Below are 27,228 nucleotides of genomic sequence, written 5' to 3' on the forward strand. Positions count from 1 at the left end.
ACCAGTTAACAGTTGAACTCCTGATCCTCAGTCATTAGGTCCCTTAACAAAAACTCCCTTTTGAGAATGTAACATGAGGTGTGGGAACAGCTACACTTCTGCTAGAGGATGCTGCAGTGGGTGTAAGATATGATGGGGTAGGAGAGGATTTCTCCACTAGTGGGGGTACAATGGAATGGAGGTCATCTGGGCTTCCAATAGGATAGAGGCATCCTGAATGGTTTGGGATTGTTCTATCTCTCCTCCTATTCAGGCAATTTGACTCTGAACAATACTGCCAAGAAGATCCGTGTTACCTCTTGCTTGTTGTATGCATGTACTTTGTTATAACAAAGGAGTTGTCTTGCTTGGGACCTGGTTACTGCTGGTCATCCAACTGTTGTAGCCACTGTGACTGCTGCAACTAGGAACTAGTGATCCTAGGAGAGTTTTGCCTAAATGTTAAGGGACCTGACAACTGAAGATTAGGAGTTCGACTTATGACTGATACTGATACTAATATGTGTAAGGCTGACACATTATACTTAGACTAGACTTGTAAACTGAGCCACTATAACTGATAGTGGTTTGAGAGTGTATACTGGTTGTCTTAAAGTCTCAAGGAGGGTTTTCTTTTCCTCACTTACTATTCATCATTGACCCTGTACTACTACGATCATTTGCATCACTGGGTGCATTTCATCTTCATCACTGTTTCATATCATGTTTCATCCTCATCATGTTTCACTCATATTATGTTTTACTTATATTGCATTTCACCTACAACGTGTTTCATCTTCATCACTGATCCAACCTAGTGAAACTGTTTCATATTCATCACTGATCCAACTCAGTACATTTCATACTTATTAAACTCTGTCTACCTTACTCTATTTAAGACACATTACTTGTGCTACTGTACTTTAGTTTTGTCCTCTTGTTCCCTATGTAACCTCATAGGGACATCTTCAGTAATAGACAACTTGTTGTCTATCTAGTTCTAGTCTGAAGCTTTGCTTCAACCAGTATATGCTCTCAAACCACTATCAGCTATAGTGGCTCAGTTTACAAGTCTAGTCTAAGTATAATGTGTCAGCCTCACACATACAAGTATCAGTATCAGTTATAAGTTAAACTCCTGATCCTCAGTCATTAGGTCCCTTAACAGGTTGAAGCCAAGCTTGAGGCTAAGACTGGAATAGACAACTGTGTCTATTACTGAAGACATCCCTATCAAGTTATGTAGGGAACAAGAGGACAAAACTGAAGCACAGTAGCACAAGTAGTGCACCTTAAATAGAGTAAGGTAGATAGAGTTTTAATAAGTATAAAATGTACTGAGTTGGATCAGTGATGAATGTGAAACCATTTCACTGGGTTGGATCAGTGATGGAGCTGAAACATGAAGTAGGTGAAATGCAATATGAGTAAAATGTGATATAGGTGAAATGTGATAAAGGTGAAACACAATATATATGAAACAGTGATGTGGATGAAACATACCAAGTGATGTAAACAGTTATGGTAGTACATGGTCAACGATGAATAGTAAGCAAGAAAAGAAAACCCCCTTCATAACTGTAACAATTGATGGCTATTCACAAGTAAAAACACTTGATCAATCCCTGAGAATCACCCTCACAAGTTTTTAGTCTCAAACTATCAATTCTCACCAACTTTTATCAAGTCTGATCAAATATGGCACTTAAAAGTGCCATAATTCAATGTGAAAATGTGGCATTTTCACTGGGGCTCAACAATTGTTAGGTCTTCAGTCTTCTGAAAGCCTAGCCAAATCTCTGAACTACTGAGTCTATTGTCACATGACTTAGTTTACTGAGGAACTTGTGTACTGTGCCAGCTGCATAATAATTTAACTGAAAGTCTACACTCTCAATCAGTGGCAGCTATATGTGCTGTTCACAGAACCTGCTAAGCCCAAACAGACTTACAGCTGCCAGCACAAAAAACTCCAGTACAGATCATCAAGTCATTAGCAAGGTTCTAGCAGTATTGTATATCTAAGTTGGCAATCACATCCAAGAAACTAAAGTATCAGTGAGCTTGAAAAAGCCCCACAAGCAACCACCAGAAATGATAGGAAGTGTGAGGTTGTCATCCAATGAGCCCAGGTCTAGCAGATTTATGAGTTAGTGGTCAGTAGCATGTCAAAATTAGTACGACATACCCAGAGCCTCTGCTACACCTGACACCAGTCCACTAACCAGTCCAAGAACACCATAGATAGCCCAAGGATATGTCGATGACACTCCGACAACCATAGGAGCCTCGGTAATCCAGCGCCAACTGCTTTGTCCGCTGAATAAAGGCATGACCCAGCCCCAGAATCCAACAGCAATACAAGCGCCAGTGCAAGAAGCCGCGACAAATCCTGCCACCGATTTTCGTGGTGCCAAAGGTATCTTAAAGATGGGTATATGGCGCGGAAGGGCAGGCGTGCGAGATCCTAGGAATCTCCCAACTGTAGATGCGGCCGTATCGGCCCATGACAGACTGGAAGGGATTTTAATAAACAACAATCCACAGAGAATAATAATACGGCCAAATTATGAGCGTACATAAGTATTGAAACCACCGCAATATCCAGAGGATATACAGAGAGGACAAAAATGACCCCAATAATGTACCAGATCACACCATTGGTACTCTTCTGCTGAGCGCATTGAACATACGAATTCAAGATAAGAATTAGAGACACACCTTTTCGCTTTCGCGCATCAGAAATCCAACACATCGCTCAAATATACGCTCGAACCGCCTCGAGCGAAGTCGTAGTATGTCACACGGGATCAAAATTGCCAATCCGGCACTGAGCACAGCGACAACAGCACGAGGTGAACCATGAGAAGCATAAAGATACAGAGTGAAAAATCCTGTAGCTGTATTGAAGCAGTCGAGCTACACAAACCGATATCCACAACGCACCTATTGAGGAATGTAGTATTTTGCGAGGTATCTCCCAATCTACAGTATCATTCCGTGCATCCGACTTCGTTTCCCTACCATTCCGATTTGTCGAAGGGGAGCGTATTGTGGTAGAACTCTGCGTATCCACTTCTCTTTGTGTATGATGTCCAGAGTCCGATCCAATGCGAGGCTTTGCTGACATGAGCCGCCTCTCGAGAGGAACGGAGTGCGGTGTCTTAGCACCAGCGACAAATGATAACTTGGACGTAGAAGAATGGAGTGCAAGACGGTTTGGATTGTGTGTCAAACCAAGTGTGAAAGCGTCATTGGCAGGAATCGTCATGATACAGAGCTCCTAGCATATGTCGATGATGACAAGACCGTGGCAGTGGCCACTCGGCGGGTCGATGCATGTCCTAATATGGAAAAATCATGTTGTAGCGCGCATCGCTCAGTACTCTTTTTATTTTATTTTATAGAACTCCTGGTTTACACCCGTGCCTAGAGATACATGTAGAGTGTATCGACTTAAACTACTTGAATACCGTTGGAGCGGTACGCACTCCTCGCCGTCAGACCCTATATTCCCTTGTCACTGAGCGAGTAATGTCAGCGCCTGGTCGTCAGTGTCCCCCCGGGCCATGAACGCTGGAGCAGGGTAGCGTTCGGAATTGTCTCTCCACACCCTCATAGTCTGTACGGCTACCTTGCCGGCGCGGTATTGAGACTAGAAATCCGATAATCGGGCGTTCCTGGGATCATCTTCACCGCTCAGCACTCAGAATGCTCGACGGTTCCGGGTGGTCACTGCAACAGTCAACTCCATCTAACGAATACAGTAATGATTTTACATCCAACAACTTGAACGATGTATTCGGCGATCTCAAACGGTACGTTTCCGATTGATCACTTCAACAAGCCCTATCGAATGAAGTTTAATTCAGTGGTTCGAGTGGTCCCGGCTTGGAGAATTTAGCCACCGTGAGTATTCTCAGAAGAGGAGCCTAAGCATAATGCGTAGATACCATTCACAGCCTATCTTCTTTGTTCCAACATCCTTAAAATCACACATTTTGTATTGCGTTGCGCATCATGAGATGACCATGGCGAACGCCGGAGGATGTCGCCACAGTACACCACAAGCTCCCTCCCACTTCAACAATGCTAGTAATCTAGAACAGCACCTATCCTTGGCCATCCGCACAGCTTCCGTAGGTCATACTTTCGAATGGGCTCCTTATCAGGCGGCAACGAATTCTGAGAGCCTCGCTTTCACAGGCTGTTACCCATTATACTTGGGAGTCGTAGATAACGGCCCGCATAAATGAACAAGACACGAGTTACGGACCGATTGTACTGTGTTCTATAAAGCACTGCGCGCACGGATAGCTTCTTGAGATATCCTCCTTACCCGACATTGCCCACCTACGATGAAATCGTTCTCCGCTGTTGTGCTTTTGTATATCTTCACGGTTATTTGTTCGATCAAAGTGGCCTGTGCGTCTACGAAATCGACGCAATCGACATCTAGGCAGAATAAGCTTTTAGGTCGTGCTGCTCTACCCGACCTTTACGAGACTTCTGTCGCTGAGTTACAGGTATGCTATTCTCACTCAGAGACAGTATCTACATGGCCCCATATTTACGCAGGATGGTTTGGACACCGGAGATTTCACAAGTGTGGACTTAGTGAAGGCAAGTTTATTCAATTTCGTCGACAGGCACGACCTGATTTCATCATCTATATAGGCATATTTTGCGCGGATACAGGAAGTCAACCTCCGAGGGCCACAGTTACGCGCGCTTATTGAAACGAATCCATCTGCACTACAGCAAGCTGTGGCTCTTGACGCAGAGCGACTCGTCTATGGGAAGCGAAGCATGTTGCACGGGATCCCCGTGCTGGTGAAAGATAACATCGGAACTATAGCGTCTGAAGGTGCTTATCGCGAATCAAGCTGACATCCCTTGCCCTCATTCTTAAAAACATAATAGGAATGAATACTACTGCCGGTTCTTTCAGTCTATTACGTTCAGTTGTCCCAGATGACGCGGGTGTCATCAAGAGATTACGGGCAGCCGGGGCCATCATCTTAGGCGGGTAAAATACTCCTGCGATGGACTTCATTGAAATGACTTTTGGCATAGGAAAAGCAAACTTATCAGAGTTTGCTCATTTCCGCGGTAATCTTGCGTCAGGATGGTCGGGACGTGGAGGTCAATGTACCAATGCATACTTCCCCCACGCTGATCCGGTAGGTCGTACAATAGAATTATACTCGCGCCATTCTGATGCTGTCAGTAGTGTGGATCCTCCGCTGGCTCTGGTGTCGCCGCATCCATTGGACTGGCGGCTGTGACCCTTGGCACTGAGACAGACGGTAGCATCACCTGTCCTGCTGATCACAACAATGTCGTGGGAATTAAACCTACAGTTGGACTGACATCTAGGGCTGGAGGTATGGTGAGATATCTTGAGTTGGGATACGCAAACAGACTCTTTTTCAGTAATCCCTATATCGGAACATCAAGATACGGTGGGACCACTGACTCGTTCGATTGCGGATGCTGCCATCGTGTTATCTGTGATTGCCGGGCCGGATGTGAATGACAACTTCACGCTGGCACAACCACTACCTGTTCCCGAATATGCGCTCGCTTTGAACAAGACTGCACTCTCGGGCAAGCGGATTGGCGTTCCTCGTTCTGTGTTCTTGAACGACACCATCACCGGCAACGATCCATACGTAAACTTCATCTTTGAGGAGGCCCTTTCTATCATTCGAAGCCTTGGTGCAACGGTGGTGGACCCTGCGGACCTACCATCTGCCGAGGCGATTGTGTCGTCAAATAACGAAACAATCGTTTTGGACGTAGACTTCAAGGCCAGTGGATGCTATTACCACATAGATGCTTACTTGACATCCTTCCGTGCAGGTTCAACTCGATGCCTATTATGCCGCTCTTTTGGAGAATCCTTCAGGCGTCCGATCTTTGGCTGAGCTTATCCAGTTCAACAATGATAATCCGAGCTTAGAGGAGCCACCACGTTACACAGACCAATCTATGTTCGTGTTATTACTTCACTATGACTTCCCCTCGTTTTGAATAATTTCAACAGTTTGATTGCGTCAGAAGCAACCTCAGGATTTAACTCAACCTACTACGCTGCTCTGGCATTTGACAAAGAAATGGGGGCAACCCAAGGCATTGATGCCGCGTTGAAGGCATATGACCTTGACGCCTTGGTATTGCCTGCTCCTGGGTTCACTACAGTGCCAGCAGGTCAGTGTGACGATAAGATGACTCGTGGTCTTGATCACTTATGCGCGCGTTTAGCCATCGCAGGATACCCTATAGTAACAGGTGACATGACCTCTGTTGGCAAAGGCGCAAATTTGCCTCTAATCCTTGATATCTTATAGTCCCTTTGGGATTCTACCCGGACAACGTGACGATCGGTCTTGCTGGACCGGAGACAGTATATCCGGCACCCGGCGTGCCGATCGGCCTGTCGTTCTTGGGAACGGCATTCAGTGAATTCGAACTCATCTCGTATGCGTATGCATACGAACAGAATACACACACTAGGCTTGCGCGCAAGGCATACCCGGAGGCGATTCCAACTGTGCAGTTGTGGGATATTATCTATGGAAGCTATGGCGATGAGTAGTGCGATATCAATATCAATCTCTCCGGTTCTCCGGGAAAGGACTTGGTGAAAGCTCATATAATTATGTTGAAATCGTTTGCTGCCGAATTCAGGGTCACTATTAACGCTGGAGGAGCAGTAGTTGCATTCAATGCTGGCGTAGGGTAGGTAGTCAATTAAGCCTCGGATAGTACTGTCAGCAATTGCCTGCCGGAGGGAAGCTGGCGCATTGCGCGTGCTCCGTTAAACCAACATCGCTCTTGTGCCAGTAAAGTCTCATACCCAGTCGGACATGTTGAAGACACGCTCCTTCGGAGGCTCGGCCTCGGAATGTGCCACGCCGCAGGGGCAGCCACGTCACGAACTCGGGCCGAATGCGGTCAGCCATGATGTTGTGCTTTGCCACGAGGCCTCTTCGTGCAGTGATTAATTAGCAGGTGGGCCCAACTGCCACCAACGCCTGTCTTCGACAGGCTTTCATCAGTTCTAGTGTGTCTTCCGTGAAGAAGCCACGCTATTGCAAACTGAAGCCCTGATAACCCTCGATGACTCTGACCATCCTTGTTTCTTTCTCTCTTCTTGCGCTGGTCGTTACTGCTCGCCCAATCCTGCCTGGTGATGCTCCTGACAGATTGTGAGGTGGATCCTACGTTACAACTATACCAACGCTCACCTGTCTTTATTACCGCCAGGACTAATTCATCGGATGAGATCCATAATGCTGTGCAGGCCATATTCCAGACACGAGCAAGGTAAGCCCTGCAGTAATTGATGTGTATTCCAATAAATCTGACATACAAGTAGTCGTCGAGAGGATTGTCTGAACTGTCATAACCAAGATGTCCGCGTACATTTGACTTCCCCGCAGGTGCAGCAGATGTATCTTAGCGAGCTGGATGGACTGGATGCCGTCAAGGCTGTTATATCTCTTGACCCAAGTGATCTCAGCTCAGACGAGAAGGAACTTTTCAGCCTCATTCATGGCCAGAATACGGAGAGTCTGGACGACATTGACGGCAGTGAGCGTCCTGTGCAGAACGAGATGCAGCCTACACATGTTGAAACCGAGACTGGTTCTGAGAAGGCAGAGACGACATCGATTGATGATGGTCTCCTTGCGTCACCTCTGGAATTCTTCACGTCGCCCCTCTTCTTCCTCACCTTGTCTTGCATTGTCGCACTTCTTTCTTTGATGTGCGTCACGGCTGGCCTTTACGCCGCTTACTGCACTCGACTTTCATTCATCGGTTCCCATGTAATAGGTGCACTATGGTCTATAATGGGAACGCATCCGACACACGATAGACTAGTTAAATCTGCTGGCACGGACGAGGAAGGATTTCCTGAAAAACCTAGTCATGCCAGTTTGGAGTCTAAGTCGGACGAAGAAGAGAAGGTCGAGATGCTGGGCCCACTTGAGGACGAGCTGTCAGAGCTTGATGGAGACCCTTTACTGTTCGACGGCGAGACAGGATCAGAGGAAATTTTCCAGGATTGCCAGGAGAACTTGCTTCTCTTCCCTTTCACCGGAAAGCCAGAGGATCTCAACACGCATGAGTCCCGCATTGTATCCGAGGACTGTGTTGATCCCGAGCTCTTACCACTGCCCATATCCCCGACGCCGTTCTTGACACCAGAGGCTCCGCCTTCACGCAGTCTCGCGTCGTCCCCCGACCCTCGAAATGTACAAATGCGCGAAATAACGGAATCTCCTGTCTCGAAACCCGCATGGTCCTTGCGGGCCGCAGACTCGCCCTCGTTCGCCATTCCTAGTCCATCCACAGTCGATTCGTCCCCCATCTCATCGCCCAAAGTTCCTGGTGCCCTCTTCCCGGACATGACGAGGGTGTCTAACGAGGATCAATCCGATGTAGTCTATCAAGACCGCAGACGGGCATATCGTGCTCCTGTACCAGAACTGGATATCGCGTTGGCTCTTCAGTTGCGTCCTGGGTTGGGGCTGGGGGCGGACCCCGCGTGGCTTGTTCGCTTCCTGATGGCAATGTTCGGATGGATGACCGTTTTTCTTGGTGGTAGTGGCACCGCGCAAGCGCGAGCTGCTTATTATGTGTAGCTGGTTTAGTTTTCCTCAACCTCACCGTCACTATGGTTTGGTTAGGTAAGGTCCGAACGCTGGTCCTATTTTGCTGCCATTGCTGATCGTTCGTTCAGTTTGTCTCTGGTGACTGTATTGGTTCAGCAACACTGAGCCATTCGTGGTGATCTCGACAATTATGTAGAGTTTTGGTCTCTACTCTATGCGTTTTCTTTGGATGGTAGCGCACTGTATTTCCGGAAATCTGGATAATTGTACGCTCAACGTACCAACTCAATAGAGCTGTCGGAAACTGCCGTCGTCTATGCGTGTTACGTCATAGGATACACGTGATTGGATATTGAGACTCGACGCTGCTTTGCATGCTTTCAGTGGGTACCACCGACCGATGCCTCCGCGCGCATCCCCCAAACCGCTGCAGGGATCCTTTCACCCCACCCATGATGCAGACACGTACCGTGACCTCCTACTATTCGAAGAGCGGCTGAAGACCAATGCAGTATCGCTTAATCGTCGCAAACATCGGTACCAGCGTGGGTCATCATCAGCCTGACCAGCTATGTGTCTTGTCCTGATCGTATTGTCTTCGGTCTGCAGTGTTTCTAGTTCATCTTACACTGATTATATTGTTTCTTCTCTCCGAGGTCTTGTTGCAAACTGATTTCCTGGCCATTCCATACAAAACCGTCCTGCAACGTTTATTGCCCGGAGTGTACCAGGATGACACGCCAGTTGCGGTACCGCCTTACTTTGCGTCGGGGTTGCTGTTCGTGTCCGTGACGACACTCGTGCTTTTCTTCGCGAGTGGGATGTATTCGGAGAAAATTGGCTACGCGAACCGGTAAGTAGGTACGTTACAGAGACGTCCCCACTTATTGCGCTAACCGCGCTCGTTTGGTGCACAGCTACGTGCCTCACGCAAACCGTGCGCTTCGGCAGTTCAACATGCATCTGAACGTGCGCCAGCCGCCTTTACGATCGAAATTGCCTTTCAACCCTCTCTCCTTCCTGTTTGGACGCACAGATTCGACACGAGTGACGACGACGATGGTCCCTTCGCCGGTGCGCCGAGCACGATCCCCTTCCCCAAGCGCCAGCAAGACAAAGCGGAGCTCCTCGGTGCCTATATCGCCGATACCACCAGCGTCGACGTCTCGAGGAGAGCTGATATTTTCGTCGCGAGTGGACCGAGGGTTTCGAGAGTCGTACGAGCGGTATCGGGCTGCGTTTGAACGGAAGAGGGAATGGCGAGAACGAGCAGAGTACGCGAAGACGTGGGTCGGGTGGGTGCACTTGAAGATGCCGTGGATGCGAGGGAGTCCGCCAGCGGCGGGAGTGGTGTCGGGGATGTCGAGTTTGTCCGGACGGGCGCAATCCAGGCCGGGGTCGAGTATGAACCGCAGTGAGATAGTGGGGGCGAGTGGGGGGTCGACGCCCAGTGGGTCTCGGCGGTCGAGCCCAGTGGCAAGGGGCGGGTCGAAGGGGGGGAGGGGAGAGAAGGAGTGAGGGGATGTAGACTAAGCGTGGGGATCTCGATGTCTCGCGTTCCGAGCTTGAAGGCCGTGATGGATGCCGGACGAGGCTGGATTGCCGGTTGGAGGCCGGCGCGCTGTTCGGCATGCGATGGCTGGGCTCATTTCCGCGACCGAATATATCTCGTCCTCGTCCTCGCCCTCGCCCTCGTCCTCGTCGACCTCCTCGCAAGAACATTGACCAGCCTCGGACGCCGCTGCCCGGCCGCTGCCCGTAGCCATGGCCCCGGAGCACGCTGTGTCTTCTTGTGTTCCCCGTCCGATGTCCCTGTCTTGTCCATCACCTCACTCTGATCGACCTCCGTCGTCCATCGCATGCTTTACAGGCCTTGTTCGGCACTCCCTTAAACTCTCCTGCCGCATCTCAAATGCCCCTTCTTCTCCTTCCGCCCTCTCCCCTCCACCCCCACTACCCTACCCTTTGCTCGCCTACCCTCCGTCCCAGCCCCTTCCACTCCTTGTCCGGCGTAGGTCCCCGGGCCATGTCGGTCACTACCTTGTCCTCTTCCTACATGTCCAAGGAATCCACCGTCGTCGAGGAGGCAGGTCCTTCCACAGCCCTCAGCGAACCCCCCGATGGCGGTATTCGTGCTTGGTCTACGGTCGCAGGCGCGTGAGTCTCCGTCTGCTACATCTGTCTCTCCTCCCACGCTCAGCCCAACCGACAGATGGATGGTCCAATTCTCGACTTTTGGGTTTGTGATACCGTTTCCCTGTTCGCGCCTTTCCTCACACACCGTCTCCGTAGATACATCAGTGCATTTGGCGTCTACCAAGGTAATCCCCTAGATCATGTTCAGCTCGCGTCGTCTTGAAACTCTCCCAGACTATTATACAACCCAATTTCTCACCCAACAAACCTCTTCCAACATCAGGTGCGGTTCCTGCTCAGTCGAATGTCGATACTCTCATCTTATCGCCTGCGCGTAGCTGGATTGGAAGTTTGCAACTCTGTCTCATGTATGCTCCTGGCGTCCTAGTAGGAAGAGCATTCGACGCCGGTTACTTGTGCGTACATTCCCTGGTTTCTCGTGCTGATGCCGGCTCACCATCACATTCAAGCCATCACCTCGAGATATTTGGTTCCCTTCTCTACGTCTTCTGCATATTCATGCTATCTCTTGCCAAGCCGCAGCAATACTACCAAGTAAGTCTCGGCCTTGCCTCGGCCTGCTTGCTGCCTCACTCTGCCTTCAGGTCTTCCTCTCCCAGGCTGTGGGCATGGGCATTGGGCTCGGCATGACATTTCTGCCGTCTTTGAGCATTGTTTCGCAGCACTTCAAGAAACGGCGAGCTCTCGCTATCGGTATCGTTGTGAGCGGCTCCTCCGCCGGCGGTATCGTCTTTCCCATCATGCTGAACTATCTCTTCCTGTCATCTCGTGTAAATTTCGCGACTGCGGTGCGTGCCAGCGGTGCTGTTGTGGGCGGATTGCTTCTGGTTGGAAACTGCCTGATGCGGACTCGCCCGCTTGTGAAGAGTGGGACCGCCCGGGTGAAGTGGGTGGAAATGAAGGACACCATATGGGACGGAGCATACCTATGGTCCATCGCAGGGTGCGTGCGCTATCTGTCAAGGTACGAACCTTGCTCAATTGCTTCCACTTGATAGGGCCTTCTTCACTAGTCTAGGCGTATACGTACCTCGTAAGCCCGCTTTATTCCCATGGTCTCGAACGCGTGTCTTGAACACAGGTGATAAGTCTTCTATCTGCAATTATTTGCCTCCGATCATGGGGTGGACGCCCGCATCACGACCTACTGTGTAAGCTCAGCTTCAAGTCGAAATTTAAGCTTTATTTGACTCTCAATATCCACAGCTAGCAATCATGAACGCGGGGAGTATACTGGGACGCCTCATCCCTCCCTTTCTGGCCGATCGACTCGGAGTCTACAATATGCTCCTGCCATCTATCTTCATGTGTGCCGCTCTGATATTCAGCATGTTCGGCGCGACTACTTCCGCGGGTGTCATTCTCGTTGGCTTACTATTTGGGTTCTCATCGGGAGCATGTGCGTCATTTCAAATCCCTTTATTTCCGGACAATGGTTTACGCTGTTATAGACATCTCCCTCATACCGTCTTTACTCGTCTCGTTATGCAATAATATGGGGGAGCTCGGGTAAGCGGAACTTTATACTGGCTTCGCTCAACAGTCGAACCCCAAACCTTATTCTAGCATCAAAATGGGTTGTGCCTATACAGTTGTTGCAGTAGCCATGCTCACCGGGAACCCCATTGCTGGTGCCCTCCTTGGTCAAGGGCACGGAAACTCACAGTCGCTCACATGGTGGCCAGCACTCGTGTTTACTGGGGTCAGCCTATTATCCGTTCAATAGTCCGCTCTCATCTCACACTTCATCCCAGCTATGTGCTCTTCTGGGTTTGCTATTCGTGTTCATCTCAAGGGCACTATTTGTTGTACGAAAAGGCCGACAGCGAGTCTAGACTGCAAACATGCTGCATATATTTGGCTTGACAGTTCATATCTCATACATCACCAGCTTCCCGCATCTCACTCTCAATGATAGACTCCTATGTATCACATCGAGTAGTCTTGACTCATCCATTTTCATACTACCTCACTGTCATCCTCGCATGGACAACTGTTGACCAGAATATTTATACCCGTCGCGCACAATATCAGTATTGCATATATCATACTCCGCATATTTCGTATTAATATATCCAGCTATACTCGACGGTCTTTTGTCGGCTCATCCCTCGAAAGATGTCCTGCGACGGTCCCATGCTCATGCATTAGTGATCAATCAACGGCGAGCTTGCACTATCCAGATGTCGGCTATATTAGCAATAATTCCCGTGGTCAATGACCTCACGATGTGCTTACTGTTCCCAAATTCAGGCTGTCTCTTCTTTCACAACTGGTCAACACAAGCTTGTAGCCTTAAGTGAGGTTGATCATGCCCATAGCCTTGACCAAATTCCGGCGATCGACTGTAGGAGATTGCGTTGGTGGTGTAGAATTACGTGGTTAGCACAGCTCGAACGCCGAGGTAGTGGGACGTCAACGCTACACGCTCTGCGAAAACGTGCGACGATAAGACGTCGAGGCGGAGCTGTAGAAGCACGATGCTCACTATATCACGTCCTTCACTCCTAGCCGGGCCGATTTATTTCGCCCTCAGCAGATAACTCCAGATGCCGAACGTAGAACGTAACCGGCCTGTATCATTCGCATCGAAAGCGAAGCTTGTTCCTTGACAATCAAACCGCACGTTAACCTGAATCATCAGGACTGCAGTCGACAGTTCCGCCATACAAAAACGTTCAGTTAAATTACGACTCCTATAAAAGACGCCGCCGCAGCTCGCGCGCAAGCCGAATAGTCAAGACAAATGCGATAGTTGCAGCAATTCCACCCAATCTACAGACAGCCGGATGGGCCATGTGTCAACAGAAGACCCATTATGAAGTACGGGGTCTTACCTGAAGATGATAGCGTACGAATTAGGAGAACTGATGAACGTCAGTTCGCGACTCAGGTGCATTGCTGAACGATCGCTTTTTGCCAGATCAAGGGCGTCGTCTGATAGAGTTGAATTACCGGCTTCCATGTTGCCCGGGAAAGCCATCTTGGAGTCTGCGACTGCAAAGATAATGGATGCGATGCCGGTCATAACGAACTGTGGCATTACGATAAAGATGTTATGAATACCCTGTCATAACAAAGTTAGCATGAATTCATTCGAGATTTATATGATACGAACAAGGATGATGCCAGCTTTCGCGGCGAGTCCACCCCTGTGCTTGTCTTCCAATTCATTACCCTCAGGAAGGATGGCGTTGTCCGCAGATAATGCAAGATGACTGATCCGTGCGGATGCGTTGGTCATGAATTCATGTCGTCGTGCATGCAGTGTGTCCTCGTCCTGTCCGTCCATTGAGGCCGAAGAGCTAAATGATTGTACCTCAGCCTCTAATGTGCCATCTGCTTCATCATCATCATTTACTACAAGGCGTTGTCGCTCCTGTTCACTGCCGCCAAGCATCAAGTCCATGGACCTGTGTTGCGTGCGAGTGTCCTGCAGCATGATTGAGCCAGTGTCATCAGTGGCAACGCCTTCCGTCAAAATAGCTTCGGCAAGCTGGACAACCCGTAAGAGTGAGTGACCATCATATCAGATGAGTGCGATGAATCAAGTTCAGACTCTGGTCACATACCAATGAAAATGGGGCCCATTGTGTTATAGACCATGAGAACCCAGTTAATGTGGTAAAGAATGTCGCACCCGCCACGCCCGAATACAAGCTGCCAAATATACGCGGTATACAGGCTCAGGATAGATCATTACTGTTGGCATGAGAAGAAACTCACAAGGTAGCGGCCATACACGCCGCAAAAAGAAGATGAGAAATCGCCCATAGTGTGGCAAGATTAACCTTAATACGTTCATACCATATTACCCATCTACTGCTCGTCCCTGTCAGCTTGCGCTCAAGCAACTTTTGACTATGGCCCGCCTCGCTGACGAAAAACGGAAGGACTACATTGGCGGCCAGGCTTAGTACAGCACTAAAGAACATAGCGCGAGAGCCCAAACGTGTGGCTTCTGCACTTAGCTCTGGCTCGTCAGAGGGAATATCGGGATGTGCCCGTTTGTGCAGTTCTCCGATGAAAGCTGTCGTGTAGAACAACACTGGAAACCAGCCTAGCCAAGCGCTGCGGCAAACATTACTATGGAATCAAATCGGAAGAATGAGCAAAACCTACAAGAATTGAATGATGCACTGATGGGCGACAGCCCGGTGAGTTTATACAGCGACACAAGTGGTTGAGTACGCACGATCTGCCGAATTACATATGGCAAAGTACGTATATTATCCCATATATCTTTAATTTCTCTTGAGAGAGACTTCCGTGAGCTTCTGCGATACAGCTAGTCAGTGATTTGGATTCTCGTTCTACAGTGCCGAATCCAGGAACGCACTTCGTGGCAACAACCATCCTCTCCTTTGTGCACATTGCTGTAATCACATGCATCGAAACAAGGAGAAATGACCCCAACACAGATAATACCTCCAATTCGGTTTCTCCCAAGAAAGAGAATACAGCGGTCAAATCGACATTGCCACTGAAATGGGAACAAACATTGAATTGTTGAGTGTGCAGTGCCAACAAACGGTACGGACATGAAGTATCCCGCGACACTTCCTACTCCAAGCATTCGTGCAGCCCATGCATTGCCGTCCGCTTGTTCTGATGATGGCAATGTATCTACTAGAAGGGCACGGTCAACTGCTTGCACTGTTGAACAAATCTCATTTAGTGAACTTGGTATGGTAATCCACCGATTACTTACCTGCATTAATGGAGAAATCGACTGAGAACAGTGCGATGATAGCAAGCCATATCGTCAAAATATTATTCTGAAGAAGATAAGATAAGAAAATATGAGGATTTCCTGGTTTATGACGTACAGCTACTGAACCAGAGGGAGTGAATAGGGAGGCGAATGGACGTGTGTATCCCAACAGGAGCATTGCGGCAACACAGAAACATGTGCCCCCAATCATATACGGACGGCGACGGCCAAATCGTGACTTGGAATTATCAGCGAGGACACCTGGACGATACGCACTGAACACTCCATCACAAATATAGGACGTCGCACTCGTACCTATGAGGGGCTGAACTACTAGCCCCGATACAGGACCAGCCAGGAATACAGTGGCAACCGCAGACTTTGATAGACCCAGAGATATGAGATATGGAGTACCTACGAAGTAGTTCATATATAAGACGTACAGCACTGAACTGAAAGCGTCATCTGACGCACCATACGACATCTCAATGGACCAAAATACTTGTACTCCCAAAAGCCCAATCGTGAGGGCAGGAAGCTGAAGCCATCGTGGACCAAGGACCTTGGCTACGCCAGAGAGATGAACATTGTCATTTTCCTCCCCGCCTTCTTCCGCAATAGGGATTGCTGCGAAACCCGTCATCGGCTAAGTGGAACAACAAGGAGAGCAGTCGACCCAGCGACTCTAGAGTTGTCCGACGGGGAAAATATAACAGTGGAAGGACGCAATGGTGTGCGCAGGTGTCTGCAAGCTAAGGAGGCAACGAGAAGAATACTGAGGCTACTGTCGGGACCTAGATCGTAACTTCACTTAACGCGCTGATAGAGGTGTCAGAAGTCGCATTGGATCTCGATTCGGGACCCTGTGCACTCTGGTGAACCCCGGGTGATATAGACATTGCACCTGAACTCCATCTCCTGTTCTCTGCCCACGCTCTCCTCTCCTGGCCATATTCAGGGAAAAGCAACAGAAAATCAGAACAAGACTGCATATCTGTTCACAGCGCGGCCAGCTTATTCTGACTCTCACATTTCCGTGACATTCGCTTGGGCGTAATGTTGCGTCCTCGAAGATGCACTCCAGCAGTCTTGAAGCATACTCGGCTGTTGCATGTAACCTCCAGAAGACCTAGAGAAATTTTCAACCCTACCGCCGTTGAACGCGCTTCAGATGAAGTCGATGTATGTATTGTTGGTGGTGGTCCAGCCGGTCTCAGCGCAGCTATTCGTTTGAAGCAATTGGAACAAGAGAAAGGTCGGGAAATCCGTGTTGTTGTCCTAGAGAAAGGAAGCGAAGTAGGTCAGTTTATAGGCGGGTCATTTTGTGACGACGGCGTTTACATTTAGTTCATTCTGCCTCTCGAGGGAAGAGATCATCATGTGTTGTTCTTCTGAACTTCGGCTCGACGTTCCCCTCGTTGTTTGTCCATGTGCAAGGCGTCCTAGGAAGCCCAAATTGCTGATTGAGTCAGATAATATGTCTTGAGTAGTATCCCCGTCATCCCTTCAGACCATGCTCTCATGTCTGACCTGGTCCAGAATGCTAATCCTTGATTATTATAGGGTCCCATACGTTGTCAGGTGCGGTCATCGAGCCACGCGCACTAAATGAACTCCTACCTACATGGCAAGAACGCTCCGACCACCCTCTCACCCAGCCCACTCGACACACTTCCATGCGATGGTTAACAGGTTCGCGATCTATCCGCATCCCACAACCACCCCAGATGGCCAAGCTGGGAACATATATTCTCTCCCTCTCGCGCTTCACTGCATGGCTTGGCACCATTGCTGAGGAATTGGGTGTAGAGGTTTACCCTGGCTTCGCCGGTGCCGGGCTGGTCTACTCTCCCGATGGCCGTCACGTACTTGGAGTGCGTACCAACGAGGTTGGGCTTGACCGCGAAGAAAGAATGAAGGACACATTTGAACCAGGTATGGAGTTTCGTGCTCGTGTGACCTTGCTCGCAGAGGGCGCGCATGGCTCGTTATCCAAGGAGGCAATTAGGCACTTTCGCCTCCGCGACGGACGAGATCCCCAGACGTATGGAATAGGCCTAAAGGAAGTTTGGCGTGTCGACCCATCGAAATACCAACCCGGTAGTGTTGTCCATACTATGGGCTGGCCACTAGACTGGCAAACGTACGGAGGTGGATGGGTCTACCATATGGACGCTGGTATGGTCAGCCTGGGACTTGTCATTGGGTTAGACTATGCAAACCCGTATCTCAGCCCATATCGCGAATTCCAGGTACGATCTTTAGCTATGTCTAGGTCACTCGCGTTGATTCTCGCCCCACCTTCGTTATCCTTGCGGCAAATAGCGAATGAAACACCACCCTTACTTCGTAGACCTGCTTTCAGGCGATTCGACACGCATAGCGTATGGAGCCCGTGTCATCAACGAAGGCGGCCTACAGTCTATACCCCGCCTGCACTTCCCGGGAGGTGCATTGATTGGATGTTCCGCTGGCTTCGTGAACGTCGCGAAAATCAAGGGGACGCATAATGCCATGAAGAGTGGTATGCTTGCCGCAGAGGCGGCTTTTGATACTATCACTTCTCAAGACGAAGCCACAGAGTCCAAAAATGCCCCCGCAGATATGAGTGGGTACGAGGAAGCACTAAGCAGAAGTTGGGTTTATTCCGACTTGCATGAGGTGCGCAACCTGCGCCCATCATTCAACACTGCCCTTGGCATATGGGGCGGTATTGCATATTCCGGCATTGATAGCCTTGTGCTAAAAGGGCGCACGCCGTGGACGTTCCGCAATAAGTCGAAGTTGAGCGATGCTGCACATACACGTCGTGCCAGTGAATGCAAACCTATTGCATATCCGCCTTTCCAGCCTCCGCTATCTACGGATCTATTGACAAGCTTAGCACTCACTGGGACAAACCATGCAGAGGATCAACCGGTACATTTACGCGTGAGACGGTATGATAGCGCTGCCGGCGACGCTGGTGCGGAAGCGGAGTCAAGGGCATCAGTGCAGAGTGCAGATCTACAGACGGAGAAGTGGGAAGAGACTAAGGGTATCCGGAGCGAGCACGTGCGACTGAACGTGGGCGAGTACGCTGGGTTGCTGGGACGTGCGTGCCCGGCGCAAGTATACGAGTACGTGGAAGATGGGAATGGTGAAAGTGAAGGAGGCTGGGATGGAAAGAAGTTGGTTATCAATTCACAGGCAGGTCTCAGTGAAGCCTCAGTTTGCAGGAAGTTGATTGATCTATCACAGAATTGCATCCATTGCAAATTGTGCGACATCAAGGTTCCTACACAAGATATTACTTGGACCGTGCCTGAAGGTGGCGGAGGTCCGAAGTACAGTAAGCTCACCAGTCTCATAGATTTCCATTTTCCTGTACTTACCACATACATGTCGTTCAGCCATAACATAAGGCTACAATAATTTTGTGACCTAGGCGGCGTGTTATACGCGACATATCTACGTATCAATGCAACGAGACATCATCATATACAGTCAACAAAAAACCTCTCACAAAGAGCTGCTCAATCCCAGATATGCGGTTAGTTTGCCCACGGCAGACCATATATATGGTAGTCAATAACAGTATGAGTGGTGATTAAGCAATAAGTGCATTGTGTTCAACGAGGGAAAGCTTAGACTGTCATCTGACAGTGGTGTCTCCCTGCCACCAATGACAGCAACGCCATATCGATGCCGTTAAAGAATAATTAGAAAGTGGTGAGGCCAACCATGCAGTGAGCATTCGCAATGCAGTACCATCGTCCAATGGCGGACGCGATGATACATTAGTGATGCGTAGGCTTTTTGCCTGTGAAAGAAATTCGTAATGAGCGGGGGAAGAAATTCTGCAGCAGTCAAGTCGAGTACGACTGACCATCTACAAACATATTCCTCGTTGCGCTGGGCAATGTTACGCTCATCTCATCTAGCTCTCGAGTGATCTTGACCTGACACCCAAGACGTGACGTGTCTGTTAAACCAAATGCCATATCAAGCATGTCGTTCTCATCATCCTAACCGAACAATGGTTAGGCGTCAGAATGCGAGACAAGTTCGATGTAATGAAGGCCAACCTCTGGTTCAGGAAGTAAATCGTAATGTTCAGGTGACAGGATAACATGGCATGTTGAGCACGCGACAGATCCCTCGCAAGCACCTAACAAGGGGGGGGGATTTTAATCACCACGCTATCAAGTAATCAGAGGACATTGGCGGAAGTACCTTCCAAATCAATATCGTGTTCATGTGCTATACTGAGAATATCATCCCCTTCATTGACTTCTACTGTTTTGAGAGGACTGCCTTTCGAATCTTTGAAATGCAATTTGATCCTGCGAGCAACGGCATGAGGATAGAAAATTCACAAATACATTATTTTTTGACCAGCCAGAGAACGAAACGCACCCAGTACCTGGCTCAGGACGTGTTATGCTCCCGTGCGAAGCCACTGACGAAGAGAGGCATAAGTACATGCAAAGAAGCTGGGTGGGGCGTTTGAACTCACCCGCACTTGAGTGAAATGCATTAGAGGTGTAGCCAAAATGCAGTGGTCGCATCTGCAGACGCGGACTGCCGGAAAGCTCTCCATGACATAACAAGACACGACGCTGCCTCATGATCACATCGCAACGAACGATGGCCAATGCACTTCGAGCCTTCAAAATGCTGGACATTGCGTCGCAACTCTGTTAAACGTAGATGAACCCCAGAGTAGAGTGAAGCGATGGCTTTCAGTCAGCAGTGACTGAAAGCAGTCTGGTTGAGGATAGCGAAGGAAGAGTGGAAGGATGGAACTAGTAGATATATCAGAGGCCGTTTTGAGACGAGTGGATGAGCGAGAGGTGTCCAATGAAAATAAAAGTATTGTTCGTGTAGTAAGTCATGCCAGTGCGCTGCTTGAGCGGACTCTCTGAGACTGCAAATACGGTCACGTGTTTATCAATAGCGGCCCGAGCATACGCGTATGCTACATCACGCGTACGCAACGAGTACGACACGATACATATAGTCCCTCCCTCTGTCACTGATATCCTTGTCTCCCACATCTTGCCCTGAACACGCACCACACAGTATCCAAAATGCAAAATCTGCGAGCGCAAAATCCCTCTGACATGCCGTCATCTCATTCCGCGTCAGGCTCATGTCAAGGCATCAAAAAATATCACCCAGAGAAGCTGCTATGCAGCTGAGGAGCTTATTGAGCAAGAAGGCATTCAGAAGTGGAAGAAGTATATCGCAAAGCAGCGGTAAGGTGCAAGGAGGGGATAAATAAAGCAGTGGGTCTACTAGGTCATACGGCACTTAGATGACGCATAGTGTTGTGGTCTCGTCCCCACACGTGTCTTATACTTTCCCCTAAGCTTGTTGGCTGTGCGTAAGGTTTTTCTATTGTTTGGCCCAAGCTTCATGTTGCCAAAATAAGATATCTACTAACATACGATATATGAACATGAAGCATCGGTCGGAATACTGATTGATGCCTTGTAGATGCTACTATACATCGATTAACGAGAGGATGCCTAACAAGGCTTGTTCACAAGTTTATTAAACGAAGCGACAAATGTAAGCGCGACCGCAAAGTACGACGCATCAACGTCAATGCATTGTACTTTCAGTTGTGACTGAGAGTCCTTAATGCCAAGTAGCTTACTTATCTTCGCTCAAGTCGACCCCAGTCATACTCAATCAACTGCTCCGATACCACATAAGCATAACACAAGTAAGAATTAATGTTCAAACTCGGAGAATGTGGGTAAAAGATCGGGATAATGATGAGCATCTCCACACAAGACTTGCTATGCTAACATGTGTGAGACGGGAATCCCGACATACACATACTATTCGACCATGATAGTTCGACAGCTTCGAAATCGACAAGGCTTTTGAGATGGCACGCCAATCGCTTTGGATACGAGTTGGCTACCTGATACAACTTGTGGGACGCTGCGCCAGTCCGAGATATGCTGGGTGGACGTGACTCGATCGGCATATAGGCGATCGAATGGATCGAGATCACAAAGTGATGGACGACCATAATTGGCGGAGCCTCCGCTGAGAACATTCATTTCCGTCCTCGGGCTCATGCTCTCCTCCGTCGCCCTTAAGCATGAGCATCGCCCCTCAACGTCCGCCGCTCGCCCCAGGCTTTCATATAATCATACTTTTCGGAAGTCATTCTGAATTGCTCCAGGGACGCCATGTGATCATTCTCACAGGCTGTTCTTCGTGAGCAAACTGCAGCCATCGTGAATCTGCTCATGACGAGAGATAGACAGCGCTCTCCCCGTATTCGGCACGCTGCTGCCACGCTCCGGCGTCTTGGAAATGGTGAGCGTACGACACTGATGGGAAATTGGGGCAAGGGCAGCAATAACTTATTCACTAGAAGACTAGTAGAAGTACTTCCCATCACGCTACCTACGCCAAGAAAATGTTGAGATCTTAAAGGGGAGAAATAGCCTACAACAAGAGCTCCTCTTACAGTGGATGATCCTCTGACGCACATCGGTTCCCCACCCTATAATCAACCCATTGAGAGTAGCGACCGAGTGCCTCGCCCTGGGAGTCCTGCGCCATCGCACTCGTCGTGAGGCTAATGTCACTCGCCGTCTCCAGGGTTTGGCCCCATTCGGAAGCGAACAATGACCCTTCACGATGCAGCCTCCATTTCCATTCCCTGTCGTACTGAGTCGTCTAAAGTTCGCAACCATATGGAAGGAAGTTTGGTGAAACCAAGAAGCAGCATGAGTCATTTAGCCTGTAGCCACGATTGCAGTCGCAAGCATGTACCGCATATGGCATGAGGAAATGGCTCCGACGTTCCCGCGTAAGGATAAATGTATCTAGGGACGGCGGACATTATACGGGCATGCGCACCAATCAATGACATCTTTGTATGTCTATCGGGGCGCTCTAACCAGAGCACGTTTCTTTCGGACACCGTGTATTCCGATCATGATCCTGCAAAAATACTGTAACCTAATATTGACGGTTGGCGGGACATTGCTGAGCAAAGATGTACAGAAGAACGACTGCAAGATGGAGACAACATGGATATCGTAGCATAGACCAGGCAATGTGGGATCCCAGGAGTCAAACATAGACCAGCCAGACGAGGAAAAGACCGTTGATGGACATCAGAGAGGCGTGATCTTCAATTTGGGTGCGCGCCCTTCGCGATGGAAAGGTACATGACCTTGGTGGCGGCGGGGCTGTGCATGTAAGAATGTTGAGTGGCGGGCTCCAAGTCGAGAGGGCGGCCAGCAGGATTTTCTGTGCCTGCAAGGAGGAGGCAGCGGGAGTGAGACTAACCTGAGACGATGATGGGCGAGTAGCGCCAGCAGGGTACCTAAGGGAACTGCCGGATTAAGAGGCGAGGCTTCTTTCGTTGGCTTCCCGCGTGCTGCTTTTGCGTTTTCCTTTCCCTCTCCTCCTCCTTCCTCCCCTCATATCCTCTAACACTCTTATAATCCTCCCCGTCCTGGCGCCTGGTTGCATTGGTGCCCGACATTAACCGGCGCAGCACTAGTGGTCCACAAGACAATTAGGCTACCGGCTCCGGTGTTGGTCGACCCGCGCGCCACAGCTCGTGCTCTTTCACTTCACCAAAAGTAAGTTACCTTACCATTTTCTTTCCACATGCTGCCATCGGATCCAAAAGCTCCCGGTTGAGCGCTTACAACTTGCCCCGCTCTGCTCAGTTTGTGTGCAGCGACGTCCATCTCGCCCACTTACTTCCGCGTCACGGCCCAGGACACCTTGCTTTTCTTCATTACTACACCAGCTGGGCGATTTTCGACGACCATCACCTTCTCACTCGCTACATAGCAGGTTTATATCTAAAGTTTCTTCGCTTCCACTGTGAGCTGAACAGCTAATATATCCTCCAGCTCGTATCTCCCTCCTTTGCTATGGCTTCCACAATGACGACCGAATCCCGATCCGCCTTACGTGATAGACGCAATGCCGTACCGCTCCTGCTTTCGTCTTTTCCAGCACCTCCTACGCACATTCCTGCTTCCCCATTTACCCCGCTGAGCACTCCTATCAGCGTTCCTACAAGCGCTTCCTCCGGCATCCTTAATCCCCCTCCTTCATTACCTCCTTCATCACCCCTTCCTCCCGTCCCAGGCCCGTCTCCCATAACCGAACATGAGACGCTTATGTTTATATCTGCTGCTCGCTCCCGCAGAGCCTCCAAGCTTTCCCTCGCGTCTTCCTCAAGTTATTCGCGACGCAATTCGACGGCTACTCTTGCCAGCAATGGCAGCGGCAGCAACGCGAGTGTTCCTTCCTTATCTCTCTCAGTAAGTGCCACACCCGTTGACTCGTCTACACGCTCCCTCCGCACGCTCTCTTCCAACGGATCGCTTCCAACCTGTTCGCGGCTCCAAGACAAGTCGCCTACATTCGAGCCGAGAATCCGCGAAGAGGATGCGGCGGATCTCAGCCGCATGTCGCTTGACGAGATCATTATGCACTCGCCCGTTTCAGACAGTGAATACAGCGACGACGAGAAAGTGCTCGAGGTTGGTCTGTCTGCTTCTGGTCGTCGTCGGCACGCTCCAAACGACTCAATATCCTCCATCGACATGCAAGACTTACCACCGCTGCATGAGGATGAAGTTGAGATGCCGATTGCCGTTCCCGCTCTATCACCTGTCTGTCCTGAGTTTGCAAATTCCCCCAAACGCTCCAGCACCTCGAGCCGGATCAACAAGGACCTTCCGCCACTACCAACGGAAGCGCGAGGACCGTCCACATCAACTGCGCCTCCAGACACTCAAAGATCCGACAGCCCGGACATTCAGACCATCCTCGCCACCACACCTCGTCCACGTCGGAAGTCGTCCACATCTGCATTGTCCACACGGTCTCGATCAGCATCTCGAAGTCGGTCTTCACGCTCTGCTCTAAGACGGCACGTCAGCGAAGGCATCTCCATGCCTCGTTCAAGGATACACAAGAGCGATCCACGTAGGACTAGTGAAGCATCTCTCCCGCTCCCTGAACGGAGAGGACGGCCAGGCGAGCCAGGCGAATCTATGCGGAAAGACGCGCGGGACGTTGAGGAGTTTTGGAACGATGATTCATTTGTGTCTGATTATGGGACACCGTTGGATGGGACTGGGACGCCGATGGAGCTTTTCGACAAAGAAGAGGAGGATCGACTGGAGAGAGAACTGGAGGGTGACGGAAGTGATACTGATTCGAGCTTGGACATTCACACGCCTCTGCCGTGAGTGGTATTTGCCTTTGGTGTGCATTATAGAAGTCGAACTAACTACTCGATGACACAGGAATCTGATGTTGCGGGACGGATTGCTGTCGCCTCACTCAAAACTGCTACCCCAATCACAACAGGCGTCGCCAAATGGTCGGCCTGGCAGTCTCATGAGTATTGCGTCTACTGGTAAGTTGTTTATGTTAGTTTCATGACCATTTATGCACCTCACCACAACCATAGTGGGATCTGTGATGACAAAATCCGGTCTATACAAAGATGAGCGCGATACGCAGAAAAGGCGATGCAGACATCGGGATGGCAAGCTTCTCCGAGGCGGAATCGGGCTGACGACTGGGCTTGGCTGGAGCGACAGGTGAGTCGGTCAATATTCGATTAGAGTGCAGCATTGAATTGAAGCTGAACTCCACCCAGCGAGGATGAAGACGCGCCATCACCACTCACTCGCCAGTTGTCTTCGACTTCCCTGAGCCGCAAGTCTCTTCCGTCTTCTCTTCGGTCATCCCACCCCCTCTCCCGCTCTGTCAGTGCCGCCAGTATCGATACCCATTCAACAGCCGAAACTGGTGCTGGGAGACATCGGGATGATAAAGGGCGCGCATCATTTCCATTGGACCGGACCCGGCGCTTAGTGCCTGTCTCCTTGGAACAGAAGATTAGTTTAAGCAGTGCAGGGTCTGCGTCCTTGCGTGGATTTGGCCCGCAGTCTCATGCGTCAGCTTTGTCGCTCCGCTCAGCGTCTTCCTCGGGTCGCAAGGCAACTTTATCGAGTGCTCATCTCGATCATATCAACGAGAGAGAAGAGACAAGTTTAGAATCCCCATCGTCGTCGTCAAGCGCCAGCCTTCCGATGCCACTGACTCCTGTTGGCTCGGATGTAATAGGGTCGAATCGTACCAGTGGCGCCTCGTTGCTGTCTCAGCGTTCACGAAAGATGTCCTCCGAATTTGACCGCCATTTTCCAACCGACCCTGCTTCCCACATCAGTGCTGTTTCGTCAAAGCGCACTCCATTCACCCGATCCACAAGCGCCGGAAGTAGCATTGCGACTAGTATGAGTACTCCTCCGTCATCTTACTCAGGACCCAAGTCTGCCCAGGTTCCTAGGCCGCTGCGGTTGTCACAACAGAGTATTCTACGGCGCGCGCCTGATGGTAGCTATCGGCCTACAGTCTCAACAGGAAGTGCAGGAAAGAGTGGTATTGGTACTATTAATGGTAACAATCATTGTTCTGCACCCACTGCCAGCAAGATGCGACAGTCTGACCCTACATCGTTGTCAAAAAGCTCACCCTCCCCGGCTCTGGGATTACCCCGGAGTGGATCCCGCGATATGACTCTTCATAATGGAGATCATTCTACCGGTCGTGACATTGCGATGAAATTCCCGTCAGTCCCTGACACAAAGCTGAGGCCCCGAACCGGTACTGGCATGACGTATCGTTCATCCTCAAATCCTGCCGCACGCCCAAGCATGATGCGCACCCCCAGCTCAACTCGACTCAACGCATCCTATAACACCGACGTTGGTGTAGCGATCTAGCGCGTTCTCCCTTGTATTTCCTTTCGGTCCCCGACACTTGTTCATCACACATTGCCTAAGACTTGTCGTTCTTTATTTACTTCTGTTCATGTAGATTGCTGTTCAACGCCTTCAGACCCCACACATTCACGGCTACCCCTCGTCCTCTCGTTAACTCAATTCGCAAGCAGAGGTCTGTCACAATAGGTTTTGTGTGGTTTTTTGCATGTTTGTGTCATGTATACCCTCCACCCTTTCGAATGCGACGGCGACACACTTACACTATCTCGGATTATATACAGAGTAGTTTGGATGGATGGATACACCGTCATTGTATACCACAGAATTTTAGAGCTGCCTGACTATTCCCTCTGTTTGATTTGGCTACCAGATTCACCAAGATTGTCTGCGCTCTAGATAAGTATGCTGCTATGCAGGGGTACCCCCAGGTAGGCGAAAATGCCAATCACGCGAGCTGGTGGACAGTTAGCCATGGCAAGCTTCAGTCCCAGCGGAAGATGATATTAATCAAACAGAGAAACCGAGTCACTCGATGGGTTGCATTGAGAATGTATGAATAAGGCTGAATTATGCAATTTATGTGAATTGATCTCGGATTCTCATTTTTCCACATTGAATGATACAGTTTCTGATTTTGATTCATGTCACTTCTCACTGGCCTTCAGCTTTAGCTGCATGTCTGGGACATCAGCAAAGTGCTCTTGAAGAATGAATCTTCTATTATAAATAAGCATGGATTCTTTTTCCAGCCTATATCCTGTTTTGGACACGGCTTCTGCAGTCCGCTTCCCACTCTTTCAATTCGCGCGTTATCGTATCTTTCTTGCAATTATTTCAATGTATCTCCGAAAATGTATCTTCTTGCACTCTCCCAACTTCTGCTATATCTGCAGTAGCTATGCACTATGTAGACGGGTGCTCACAAGCGACCGACCGCAGGTCGGACGCGGCAGGAGCTGCCGCCGTTGCTGCC

General features: G+C 49.7%; 9 protein-coding genes across 9 annotated transcripts; 5 read left to right on the plus strand and 4 right to left on the minus strand.

Annotated features, from left to right (window-relative positions):
• Window positions 1–2,012: 2,012 nt before the first annotated feature.
• FIBRA_00734 (uncharacterized protein) lies at window positions 2,013–3,250 on the minus strand (the record flags this gene model as incomplete). Its single annotated transcript, XM_012322622.1, has 5 exons — window positions 2,013–2,113; window positions 2,168–2,493; window positions 2,559–2,650; window positions 2,701–2,873; window positions 2,926–3,250. 5 exons carry the CDS (start codon window positions 3,248–3,250, stop codon window positions 2,013–2,015), a joined length of 1,017 nt encoding a protein of 338 aa, XP_012178012.1.
• A 1,087-nt stretch (window positions 3,251–4,337) lies between these two features.
• FIBRA_00735 (uncharacterized protein) lies at window positions 4,338–6,580 on the plus strand (the record flags this gene model as incomplete). The annotated part of the gene is made up of 10 exons (XM_012322623.1): window positions 4,338–4,505; window positions 4,558–4,596; window positions 4,657–4,846; window positions 5,056–5,162; window positions 5,213–5,366; window positions 5,416–5,780; window positions 5,845–5,975; window positions 6,029–6,192; window positions 6,247–6,273; window positions 6,333–6,580. 10 exons carry the CDS (start codon window positions 4,338–4,340, stop codon window positions 6,578–6,580), a joined length of 1,593 nt encoding a protein of 530 aa, XP_012178013.1.
• Window positions 6,581–7,104: 524 nt separating this feature from the next.
• FIBRA_00736 (uncharacterized protein) lies at window positions 7,105–8,633 on the plus strand (the record flags this gene model as incomplete). Its single annotated transcript, XM_012322624.1, has 3 exons — window positions 7,105–7,193; window positions 7,252–7,311; window positions 7,364–8,633. The coding sequence occupies 3 exons, from the start codon at window positions 7,105–7,107 to the stop codon at window positions 8,631–8,633; spliced, it is 1,419 nt and encodes a 472-aa protein (XP_012178014.1).
• An 896-nt stretch (window positions 8,634–9,529) lies between these two features.
• On the minus strand, window positions 9,530–10,369 carry FIBRA_00737 (uncharacterized protein; the record flags this gene model as incomplete). Its single annotated transcript, XM_012322625.1, has 2 exons — window positions 9,530–10,132; window positions 10,262–10,369. 2 exons carry the CDS (start codon window positions 10,367–10,369, stop codon window positions 9,530–9,532), a joined length of 711 nt encoding a protein of 236 aa, XP_012178015.1.
• A 146-nt stretch (window positions 10,370–10,515) lies between these two features.
• FIBRA_00738 (uncharacterized protein) lies at window positions 10,516–12,595 on the plus strand (the record flags this gene model as incomplete). The annotated part of the gene is made up of 11 exons (XM_012322626.1): window positions 10,516–10,760; window positions 10,816–10,924; window positions 10,974–11,155; window positions 11,210–11,294; window positions 11,345–11,703; window positions 11,759–11,793; window positions 11,850–11,911; window positions 11,967–12,159; window positions 12,212–12,269; window positions 12,327–12,462; window positions 12,515–12,595. 11 exons carry the CDS (start codon window positions 10,516–10,518, stop codon window positions 12,593–12,595), a joined length of 1,545 nt encoding a protein of 514 aa, XP_012178016.1.
• An 861-nt stretch (window positions 12,596–13,456) lies between these two features.
• Window positions 13,457–16,117, minus strand: FIBRA_00739 (uncharacterized protein; the record flags this gene model as incomplete). Its single annotated transcript, XM_012322627.1, has 11 exons — window positions 13,457–13,535; window positions 13,598–13,827; window positions 13,879–14,256; window positions 14,333–14,420; window positions 14,487–14,831; window positions 15,100–15,243; window positions 15,302–15,416; window positions 15,472–15,538; window positions 15,590–15,735; window positions 15,790–15,888; window positions 15,949–16,117. The coding sequence occupies 11 exons, from the start codon at window positions 16,115–16,117 to the stop codon at window positions 13,457–13,459; spliced, it is 1,860 nt and encodes a 619-aa protein (XP_012178017.1).
• Window positions 16,118–16,530: 413 nt separating this feature from the next.
• On the plus strand, window positions 16,531–18,877 carry FIBRA_00740 (uncharacterized protein; the record flags this gene model as incomplete). Its single annotated transcript, XM_012322628.1, has 4 exons — window positions 16,531–16,774; window positions 17,038–17,726; window positions 17,800–18,805; window positions 18,867–18,877. The coding sequence occupies 4 exons, from the start codon at window positions 16,531–16,533 to the stop codon at window positions 18,875–18,877; spliced, it is 1,950 nt and encodes a 649-aa protein (XP_012178018.1).
• A 376-nt stretch (window positions 18,878–19,253) lies between these two features.
• Window positions 19,254–20,141, minus strand: FIBRA_00741 (uncharacterized protein; the record flags this gene model as incomplete). The annotated part of the gene is made up of 6 exons (XM_012322629.1): window positions 19,254–19,276; window positions 19,343–19,481; window positions 19,542–19,624; window positions 19,690–19,799; window positions 19,873–19,915; window positions 19,973–20,141. The coding sequence occupies 6 exons, from the start codon at window positions 20,139–20,141 to the stop codon at window positions 19,254–19,256; spliced, it is 567 nt and encodes a 188-aa protein (XP_012178019.1).
• Window positions 20,142–23,378: 3,237 nt separating this feature from the next.
• On the plus strand, window positions 23,379–26,255 carry FIBRA_00742 (uncharacterized protein; the record flags this gene model as incomplete). Its single annotated transcript, XM_012322630.1, has 4 exons — window positions 23,379–24,706; window positions 24,768–24,880; window positions 24,935–25,067; window positions 25,127–26,255. The coding sequence occupies 4 exons, from the start codon at window positions 23,379–23,381 to the stop codon at window positions 26,253–26,255; spliced, it is 2,703 nt and encodes a 900-aa protein (XP_012178020.1).
• Between the last annotated feature and the right edge of the window lie 973 nt (window positions 26,256–27,228).

The sequence above is a fragment of the Fibroporia radiculosa genome, assembly GCF_000313525.1.
Source record: "Fibroporia radiculosa TFFH 294 genomic supercontigs, scaffold303, whole genome shotgun sequence".
In the NCBI taxonomy this organism is placed as follows: Eukaryota; Fungi; Basidiomycota; class Agaricomycetes; order Polyporales; family Fibroporiaceae; genus Fibroporia; species Fibroporia radiculosa.